Source organism: Contarinia nasturtii, unplaced genomic scaffold, assembly GCF_009176525.2.
Source record: "Contarinia nasturtii isolate CC-2019 unplaced genomic scaffold, AAFC_CNas_1.1 Cnas_scaffold_745, whole genome shotgun sequence".
NCBI classification, from domain to species: Eukaryota; Metazoa; Arthropoda; class Insecta; order Diptera; family Cecidomyiidae; genus Contarinia; species Contarinia nasturtii.
The window spans coordinates 1,737,617-1,749,018 of record NW_022198093.1 but is presented as its reverse complement, the minus strand read 5'-3'; the positions used below and the strand labels follow the sequence as shown (position 1 = coordinate 1,749,018).

The 11,402-nt window shown below is 33.5% G+C and overlaps 1 protein-coding gene across 1 annotated transcript; it reads left to right on the top strand.

Annotated features, from left to right (window-relative positions):
• Positions 1-4,103: 4,103 nt before the first annotated feature.
• On the top strand, positions 4,104-6,532 carry LOC116341703 (phospholipid scramblase 1-like). Its single transcript, XM_031768936.1, has 9 exons — positions 4,104-4,238; positions 4,387-4,452; positions 4,834-4,861; positions 4,930-4,993; positions 5,149-5,215; positions 5,282-5,337; positions 5,424-5,667; positions 6,027-6,197; positions 6,277-6,532. Exons 1-9 carry the CDS (start codon positions 4,185-4,187, stop codon positions 6,355-6,357), a joined length of 831 nt encoding a protein of 276 aa, XP_031624796.1. The 5' UTR covers positions 4,104-4,184; the 3' UTR covers positions 6,358-6,532.
• Positions 6,533-11,402: the final 4,870 nt, after the last annotated feature.

Below are 11,402 nucleotides of genomic sequence, written 5' to 3'. Positions count from 1 at the left end.
CCAAAACGAAAATCACAAACGGCTGTTACCATCACCAAAAGTTATAAAATTCTTCAAACACAAGTTACAGTACGTAATTCATGCTTGATTACAATCTCTTGATGATGATTTGGAACATTAAGCGCTAAAACGTTCGAACAATCTTAAGCACCTGATAAATTTCAATAGAATTTATGAAAAATTACTTATGGATTATGGTTGAACATCGAATATGGCATTTGGTGACTTGAGAAAACATGAATTTATTTAAGAAAGAATAGAAAAATTAAATTTCGATTGATTCATGTTGGAAATGACCTTCTAAATTATTTTATTCGATACGGTATGTTCTAAGGTTGACGATCCAAAGAGAGAAACAGCTTGTAATTTCAAAAAAATGTCGAGGATGCAATTTGGTGTCAGAAATTATTCAATTTTTGATTTTGAGCAGAGCTACTATAGGTACCATGGATGTGCGCGTATACTGAGCGTGTATGTAGATTTCGTTAGTGTAATTTGTTTAGTTTGAACTCCCACCGCTTCAATTTATAATTCAAATTTCTGTACTTTTAAAATCCCAAAGATTCTTCTTAATTTATAGAAAGATAACTTCAAATCCACTCTCAAGAGGACCCCACGTCCAAAATTTCTGTTGTTGAACAACTTTATGGATTTCGTGATGCAATACAATTTTCCCTGTGTAAATGTGGAAATAATCAATTTTTCCACCAAAACTATCATTGTGGTTCATGTGCGTTCATTGAAAATATCATTAAATTTATTGATAAAATTTCCTTCGCAAAATATGGCCGACGAATAAAAAAAAATCCACTCTTCTTATGATTAAAGCTGTTCGACGAGGGAAAAAATCTATTTCCATGTGACATAAATGTTTTCATTAATATTGATATGAGTAAGTATGCGTGTGTATGCATGTGTTTATGTTGATGTTCGGTCATAAAAAGATGACCCTGTTTTCAAGTCGAAAATGCTCATAATAATGCACATTATCGCATATCATAAGCATAACATATTTATTATTACTGTTTATTTTAATGTGAATGTCGTATGTAGTTCATATCCACATCGTTACCCCCGCTGCTCTCAATATAGTTTGTTGCTGGTCGGTGCGACTGTTGAAATCGTGTAAAATACACAAAATGTATACACATTGTCTTTGCTGGTGCGCGCAAAATTTTTATCTCATACTTTTTCGGTTGATTGAACATAAGCACTCGACAACAATCAACTCATAAGCCCATTTCGTCGTCACACAATACTTTTCGTAAATTCTTTTTTTTTTTATTCGCTTCATTCATGCTCTGTCCTCAACATGCCCACACTCTCTATTCAATATTTTCTGTTATCCCTATCATTTGCACGCGCATTTAAACAAACCAACCGCACGAGCGAACGAACAACCATCCACATCACAATCAACAGAAGCATCGTCATCCAGCGCTCCGACAACAAAATGCAATAGAATGGAAGACTCATTTCTGATTTCCCTCTCGCTCACTTCATTCTCTCGCATTCTCCCCGGTTCTTTGTACATCGTATCAATTTCGTTTGTTGTTTGTCGTTGTGAAATGAACAGGGAAGAATGTGAACCTGTTAAATGGTTTAGATTTTCGTGGTGCATTACATTGGCAATAATAGTGTCCAGCGCGGTTGACCAAAGTTGATAAAATCTTCATTGTTTCTAACTTGAGCGCATCCGTCGGATACTTCTCTATTAGTTTTATGCCATTGTGTGTTGGGGCAAAGGAAAAAACATTCTTGCGATGGCATAACGCAGACGAACAACTAATAATATCTTAATTTCTTTTGAAAAATGAAACAGTCACACTGTGCAACCGACTACATTTAATTTCTTTGAACAAAGCACGATCCAAATGTCCATTATCTTTTTTCATTTTCTTCTTCTTCTTCATTCGTTCACTTCAATTATGTTGTATGATGGTCCGTTTTCTCCATCAGTTGATTGCATGTAAAAGTAATACGAAGTCATTCTTGTTATTTGTCATGAAAACAATGTATCCGATTCTTAAAATAATTGCGTTCAGATAATTGGAGCTAAACAAATGCATTTATAATGCGAATCAAGTTGTTCATTTGGCCGTAATCTTTTTAGTTGAAACGACGAGCTTTTCTTTAGGTTTTTCTCTTGGCGAACAGTTAAGTGTAATGAGAAAGAGAAGGTCAGTATTTTGGGGGCGGTTGTTAGAAAGCGGATTTTGTTACTCTAGTTTTGAAAATCCAATCGATTATAAGTATTCCGAGCAGATTGTTTACAATCTCATCAATATAGGCGGTTTGCTCTTCGGTTCTACTTAAAATGTGATGAAAGTTACCATACAATCGACTTTCGTGTGTTTTGCACATAAAATCGTTTCAATTCAAATCGTAAATGCTATTAATGGTGATAATCATCAAAAGCTTTTAAAAAACTCAAATCAATTTACTAATTGCAAATCTACGCGCTGCATGTCTAACAAATTGCCTTAAATCAAGCTGAAAAGTCATTATTTTGTAGAAAATGTTTCGAAAAAATACGCTCGCCGATCTAAATCCTCAAGTGAATGTATGTTATTACGTTCATTTATGCACGGATTTAATGTGTATTTTGCCAAAACTAAAGTAAACGAGCTGTATGAAATCCACTTAAAAATCAAATCGACTCGATCCACCACATATGCAATTGATACCAATAGAAAATGTGGAAAAATCATTCCATTTCCTCATGGTTCTTGCTTTTTGATTCACATGAAAAAACAAAACATAATTAAAAAATGGTGAATGTGAATTCCAGTCAGAAAAGTGCTGGCTGTTACTACAGCAGGTGCTGTGCATGTTATAGTAGAAATGGTGTATGTTCACGGTGATGAGCAATTTCGATAAGGAAATGAATGTGTTGCAAACATAAAAATGTATCAACACTTCGCCAATCATCAGACTATATGTTTGAATGGAACGACGCCTGAACGAAGAAACAAAAAAAACTCGACAATTTCCTTCTAATTTTCACATTCGTATTACATCCTTCCTCTTGCCACTGATTGTTGTTCATTTCGCTTACCATTTTGAATCTAAATGCGCATATTCCTTTTTGATAACAGACAACAACAACCATTTTCTAATTGAAAGAAGTAACATGAGTCGCGCGTAGAATAATAATTTTACTCATGTGCTGTGAATGTACAAATTAATGAATAGTAAATCAATTTATTAATTGGTTATTCCCTTTTGAGCTTCCACTTTGGCATAAGTGTCAGATTGATTGTTTGTACGTAAAAACACTTCTTTTATTGCATCACAATACATAGCAAGCTAATTTTTTTCGACTGAAGTTCGTAATTTGTAATTTTGTACAGATTACTCAATATCTAGAAAGATAAAGTTAAAGTTAAGTTGCGGAAAACTATTTATTTATTTTTTCTACATCTGTTCTCGACCAAATAAAATTATTGTCATTATCTTTTCAAGCTTTCGAAAAATTCTATATTAACTTCAAAAATCGCTTTATTAATGGAAATATTGAGATATAAAAACGCAACATGCCTGAATGTGTTTAGACTCAATTATTCATCAAAACGAGAAAAAAACATCAAGCTCTTGGTTGATATATCTTTTGTTCACAAAAAAAATTAAAACGTCGAAAGAAAGAATGTGGAGAAATGTTATCGCTTTTTTCCCTGCTCCTTAATTAACCTATTTTTCAATTGTAAAATATTGCTTTTTACTGCAGTTTGTTCGTTTCAGTTGTAATTTTGAGAAAACGATCAATTTACTAATTTGAATAATTCGATTTTATATTTTTTCGTGAGTAGCTTTTATAACTGAATGAAATTAAATATTGCAGAAGATTTCTGTATTTGATCCGACACAAGATTTTGGTACAGTTTAAAAATGAATTATTTGTCACAGCCACAATCTCTCTTTGATCTCATCAATTTTTATGGAATTTTTATCATATGAGAAAATGCTTTGGAATTATTTTTATAATAATGTGACTCTTACGGAATGTAGCTGAATCAACACTTTTTTGTAGGGTTTTCTACATAATTTTCAGCGTGACACAATATTTTCATTCTACAAAACGTATATAAACCGAAGCTATTTGATAGAAACGATTAGCAAATGGTTATTTTACCAGATCACTAATTTGAACAATTCTGAAAACGTTGTAGCTCGACAGTAAAAAAATGTTGAATCGAAATGTTTTCGTTCAATTTTTCATCAGAGTCATTTTTTCTCAGGTAAATTAATTTAAAAAGTTGATAATAACCAAAAATTGTTGTACATTTCGAGATTTCCACCACAGGAAAGATTGTTTTGTATTTAAACTCATTAATTAAAAATCAATGTTTTTAATAGTGGACATTTTGGATTTTCTTTATTTCATAGCTTTTAATTGCTAATGTAGATGGAGGAGGAGGAGCAGCCACTAATCAACCATCAGGAAATAATGAGGTATGGCTATCAGTATCCGTAAGATAACTGAGAAGGATATATTCAGTCAGATATGAGTGTCAAAATTGCATTAGACACGCTTACCATCTCCAGTGTCTAATTTAGACAGTGTCATGTGTGGTTGAATATTTCCCTCTCAGATATCTTGCGGATACTGATAGCGATATGAAACACTGATAGAGAGTAATTCATGAAATTAAAAAAAAAATCTGCATGAGAGTCAGTCAATTTGAGTTCTTGAGAAAATGATGCACAATTTTCATCATTTTCTGGTTGATTTTATAAAAAAAATCTGGTAGATTTTGAATCAAACTTACAAATCACAATACTTATTCCTCTAAAGTCAACTAAAAACTTCAAAATTCTCAAATATTATTTTAGATTTCAAACCAACCCAGTTCTTCAAGTAGTGAGTATTATTATTATGAAAGTATTTCATAAGTGTACGTTTCTAATAATTTAACAAAAAATACACAGATGCACCTAGAGTTGCTGATTGTCCGCCAGGCTTGGAGCCTTTGAGTCAAACAAATGGAATCTTGTAAGATTTATTTATTTGGTATTCGACTAGCTGCTTGTCAAATGAATGGGCTAAAATAAAAACTTCGAGTCTATACAAATGCAATACAAGTCGAGTTTTTATTCTAAACCGATCAAATTTCTTAAATTTTACGTGTTCTTTTTTTTTATTTCTAGACTCAGAGAAAAGAAAAATAAACGGGCTGGATATACTCGCATCATAAAAAACGCGGCAGGTCAAGAGGTGAGAAAATAAATGTTATTCTTAATGTAAATAATATGATACTCTTGCATCTTGTATTTATTACAGATGTATTTCGCCGCTGAAGAATATGAACCTTCTTGTGATTGTTTCGGTAGTGCGAGGTTAACAACTTTTTTTATTTATTTCTTTTGAACTTTCAGAATTAAAAGTTTTTTTTGATTTTCTGATGATTTCATTTATTTTACAGTTTGGCTTTTAACATGAGCATATTCGATCACCGCAGAGTCGAAGTGTTACATTTAATGAAGCAAAGTAAATCTTCCAGTTCATATCTAGAAGTGTCACTACCAGGTGGTAACGTTATTGGAAAAGTTAAAAAAGAATCCTCAATTATAAACCGAAAATTAAAAATAATGAACTCCAAAAATCAAGTGATTTTTTATATTAATGGTACATCGGTTACATTAGCTGGAGGACATCTTAAATTGAAGGTAAACTAACGATATTTTTAAATCACTCATTCAGCAATCTGTCACACAGAGCACAAATCTGTCACTCACAAAGAGCGCGCGGAAAGCCGCTCCTACATCTATTGAATATATCGAGAAGAGAGTATGTTATTCAGCGCTTATGGCTGAGAAATGTCTGAATAAAAACATACTTTCCTCTCGATATTTTCAATAGACATATGAATATGTTGGTGTTACTAACGTTGTTTGTATTAGTGTGGGCTGGTATCACAAAAGCTTTCAATTCAAAATATGAATATTTATCCCTAACGCATAAGACAATTGTTTGAACCAGTTTTTTGTTTGTTTCTTAACGAAAAAAATGCATGGTAATTTTATAGGTCTTATCGTTGGACGGTAAAGAAGTTGGTCGAATAAAGAAGCATCATAGCAGTTTTTTCCAAGACGTAGGAATTTCCTCTAAAGACAATTTCAATGATGTCACTTTCGATTTCTCGGTGGATTTGGATGTTCGCGTTAAAGCTACATTGCTTGGAGCATGTCTTTTCATTGTAAATTTGGCTTTGTTGACATTCGATTTTGTGTTTATTTGTTTTCTAAAACGATTTTTATTTTCTGATCTATTTCTAGAATGAATACTATTTCCAACCATCTAATAGTGGCCCATCTCATGAAGGCGGTGGAGCGCCGGCATCAACTCCAGACTTTTAATGACTTTTAACTATAAAAACGGTCAACCTTGAAACCAATTTGTGCTATCCTGTGCAAGTTGACCAATCTCAAGTGAAAACCTTAACCTGTTTTAATGTCCTACTTAGTTTTGAATTTGTATTTTAAATAACAGAAGATGAAATCAAAATAAACTTTAGGATATTTTGAATTTGAATGAATATTTATTTTCATTCCATAGCTAAATATTCATAAAAATAATATCCATCTTTTGTTACAAATAACAAATCAAATATCTTTGGCATAAAACAAAACTAAATTTAATTGAATCTTGTACTTTTTTGTCTGTTGCCGTTGCCTTTTGTATTCAGAACAAAATGAGTAAATATTTTCATTCAGAGAAAATGTAAAAAAAAAAATATTTCGGACAATTGTTGAACAACGGCAACATTTGTAGAATTCATCCTGCTCGCACTAATGGAAATTCGTTCATCAAAAAGATGAAAAGTTAAGTTAAGTTTCCATTCATACACATCCATATTTCGCATACATGTATGAAAAAACTACTTCAAACTCTCTTGCACGATGTCATACTAAATGTGCGAATACATCGTGTTTTGACTGTATATTCTATGTTTTGCATTGTTTGAGACATAAAAAAATGCATTCTCTATAAAAATGATTTCACTGAGAAAAAAACTTCCATTGTAAGGTATTCAGGTAACATAAATCGTTTTCGTTAGAATTTCTGATGTTTAGTTTTGCTGCTGAATTTGACAATTTGATGACATGAAATCGTCGACATCATAAACCATTAAGCTTATTATGGGTGAATACGATATTTTTGTTTTCAAATCTTCCATTTTCGGTTTATTTTCTTCGAATTCAGTCACTAAAAGGTAAAAATTGAAATTCAATGAAAGTTTTCAGCTTACATATGTATGAATATGAATAATTTATATGATTTTGGGATGTTAAGACGATGAACATGTGTGGGAATTTTCGTAAATTTTTGATTAGCAATTCGAATCGCTTAAAATTGCGATGCGAATTCCGTAGCAAAAAATGCGTCTAGTTTGATAAGAAAATGAAAAAAATAATCTCACCAACTGAAGACTTTTCTACTTATGAATACTCAGACTCGTATAGTTCCATGCATTTTCTATCAATAAGTAATGCGCCACGTTAAAATCACTCACCGATAGCAGCAATGCAGTATGTTTTACCGAAAGAAATCCGAAGAAATAATAACAAATAAATAGAATGTGATTGTAAGTCTTCGACACTATAATTCTCAATTTAAGAGTGAATGTTATGGGAGAAACTTTTACCATATTTTCAATGGACGTAAGTCGAGCGAGTCGATTTGGAATTTTCGGGGTAGTTTTTTTGAATGATGCCGATGTTTGTATGAAAAGTTTTCCTTAACCTGTTTGAGAGTTTTTGTTGTATGCCTGTCCCAAATCTTTCAGTATATTATCGAATTGATGCAAACAAAAACATCTGCTTTGGATTTTTACCGCATTGACATCGGCTCTCGGTCGATGATTGCAAAGTCTTTTATTCTACTTAAGTTTTAAACCGAATAACTTGTTTTGTGAGTGATTTTTCGTTCAATAGGCTGTCATAGAGTAGAAGCAGCTTCCACTACACCCTTAGATTTATACATTGGGTCTTACTTCGGCTGCTTTTCCACACAACACACAAACAAAAAAAAAATTGTGAAAATAAAATTATCGGCAAAAGTTTTCCCATTTAATGCGAGCAATGTGTTCGCCATCAAGAAACTATGTGTATATGTTGGGCCACTTAAAGGTTTGGCCATTATCAGTTCAACCAAGTCGTTTTTTTCCTAGTGTAATGAAAATTAAGTTATTTCTCAGCTCATTGGTTTCACCACATCAATTTCATTTTCGGGGTGCGACCGAAACTAATGTGAAAATCGCTGAGGTCGATGTCGCGTTCGTTCAACTTCACAATTTTGTGTTAAAGTTGAAACTATCTCAAGAATGCCGCTTGATTTTTTGGCGGTGTTAAATTGAAAACTATTGGAAATTCGAAAATCAATCCAGTGAGACTTTGGCTATGCCATCGTAAATGCGCGCGATACTGTGGGGTGTGTGTGTGTGTGTGTGTGTGTGTGTGTGTGTGTATTGAGTGTGTTTGAAGCGCATTTTTATGGCAACTACTTGTGGTATTTTTTAATTTTGCTTTATTGTCGCCAAATTTACGATCACGATAACATTTGTAAAATGATGCAGAGTGTTTGCACTGATTTGCTCCCTCACCCATCCAATTTGATGGTTTGTGATGGTTTTTTTTATCGGACGAACGTGCTATCAAACGACGTCCATTTCATCAACGAAATTAAAATACCACGAAAATAAATGACATCATAAATTATGCGCTTACTATTATTACTATTTGTCTAATTTTGGTCGTCGTTTTATGGATGCGTTATATGTGGCCGCGTCGCATTTTTGCGACAATCACAAAATATGAGTCGTCGGGTACTTAACGTATGTACGAAACCGAATGAATGACTATGAATGTTAACGTGAAAAAGCGTGTTGCTGCTTGTTCAATTGCTTGCATTTTCCGTTACGCAAATACTTAATGGGAACGAGCTGCTGTAATTTTCTTTGTAATCTCTCTCGAACACATTTCATTTATGCTCATATTTTCCATTTCGTTCAACTTCTTTCCTTGGCAATTTGGCCGTTTTTTTCTCTATCTCTCTCTCTCTCTCTCTCTCTCTCTTTGTGTTGTTTCTTTTTTCTCTTCTTTTTCTCCTCTTCTCTCCATTAAAATGCAATGTCTAGCACCAATACGTAATTTGAAGTACCAAGTCAATGGGGCAATGCTACAAGTATAAAGGAAATTCATTCGCATATAATGTCATAATTTATGGCAAAGTTTATAAATAATGAAAAAAATGACGCGAAGAAATAATATAAAACGATGTCATTTATCTATGAGCCTCATTCTTCGACTGCAATATATGGCAAAGATGGTTAGTGTGCAAGTGTTAAGAACCATTTCACAAAATGACGCGCACCCTATCCGACCGCATTCAATTATGGCGATTATTAATAATGTTTTAAGAACATGCAATAATATCATACTCATTCGCTCATTTATTGACTTGATAGAGATTTATCGACCAGCAATTTTATGTTGTACTTTAACCTCGACCCGACCATAGTTCAATCTTTTTGTTAATCGGGGAGAAAATGCGGTTTCTTCTCCACGATCTTAGAGTCTGAGACTCAGACAATGTCTTTTTTTGTTTAAAATGTTTATTAAATAACTAGTTTTTGAAGAAAAATGAATGATTAATTGGTTCGAATTTCAATAAACGTTTTCACATTTTAGTTAGCTGCAGGCTGGAAAATTATATTATTATTCTAAATTTTACTCTTTCACTTGATCCATTAATATTTTAAACGCAGAGAAATTCGATACGAGTGCCACAATTTTCGAAAAGACTAATTTATCAATCGATATCCGGTTTCATTTCCAATGAGCACTTTCACCAGTGAATCCATTAAATTCGATTTGCATTAAAAATTCATTGAAAGTGGGAATTTTTGTTTTTTTTTTTTTTGGTTGAGCACGAAAAAGGGGTTTACAAATTTTTGTTTAAATTGAAGTTTGTTTTTGGTAACTTTAATGCGTTTCAAAATAAATGAAATCAGATCGCTGTGCAAATGATGGCGCATCGGCTTAACAGCGAGATCCATTGATGGGCCAATGTTTGCCGTACAGTTACTCTTTCCGCCGTGGATTTGGCTCACGCCCGTGAGCATTAATTAAAATTTTACGTGACACAAGCATTTGGTATCCGTCTCGGATTTCCGATCAAACAGACTCTAATAGAACACTTAATTATGGTCTCAGCAGTCGTTACTACGACGCCCATCGCCTTATTCAACTCTCTCTATCTACCTCTCCGTCTTTCTCTTTCCCTCGCAATATACCAACTTTCGTCTAAAGCTCTTTCTACCAATTGTTTCTATCGGAACCTCTAGTTGTGTTGACTTCATGATGACTTACGGTATTGTAGCCACTATATAGATGCTAATAGCTGTAATGATGTTAATCAACATTTATTCACTTGGCAATTTTCAAATACAATTTCAACCAAATGGAATGGCTTTATCGAAATGTGTGTGTGTATTTGCATTCGACAATGATAACGACAGCGAAACACCAATGAAAACAATTGAAACATTACTCCGCTAAATTTGATCAAAGAAATTGCGGTAAGTTCGTGCTAGAAGGTATTTCAATATTCCTTTAAAAGTGGTCGGCATATTCCTTTGGTTTGCTTACGAAAATTAGCTATAAATCGAATGCCGAACGGCAAAACTTCATGAATTCATTAATGACGCATCGCCAAATAGAGTCGGCACTCTGTCATTGTTACTTTGGCTGTTACTATATCAAAGTTGCTGTTGCTGCCGAATGGCATCGTATGGTGTGTGTGTGTGCGTTCATCAAATCAATGTTTAGATGGTCGAGTGCAATGGCACTCAGTAAAATGTGAATTTGTTTGTTTGAAAATTGAAATACCAAGAATTTCACCAAAAATCCATTTCAGCAATAATGACGTAAAAGAGATCTAATTTCATCCACTCGGATTTATATCTGTAGACACAATGCTTTTGTCTTTCCCGTTTCGTCTGCATCACATCATCATCATCATTATACCATCACACACATACACATACAGTTATGCAAAAAGAGTGAGAGATGCGAATGGCATCGCAGCTTTATGCAAACCATGGTATTATCCCAACTGAAAACACCACCGACTACAATTACAAAACTTTTCATTAAATTACTGACCATCAAGCATTTCAACAAAATAACAGCCGAACAACAAACAATGGCAAATTATATGGATTTCGAATGAGTTTGGTACGTGCGAGAGACCAACATTTACATTCTCGGCTAACAGCACGTTCCACGCACACTGACTTACACACACATTTGAAAAAAACAACAGACACACACACACAGGGAATGATATATCGTTTTGTTTCGTAGGGGAGTGTATGCCATGGTACACAGAGAATTGCACT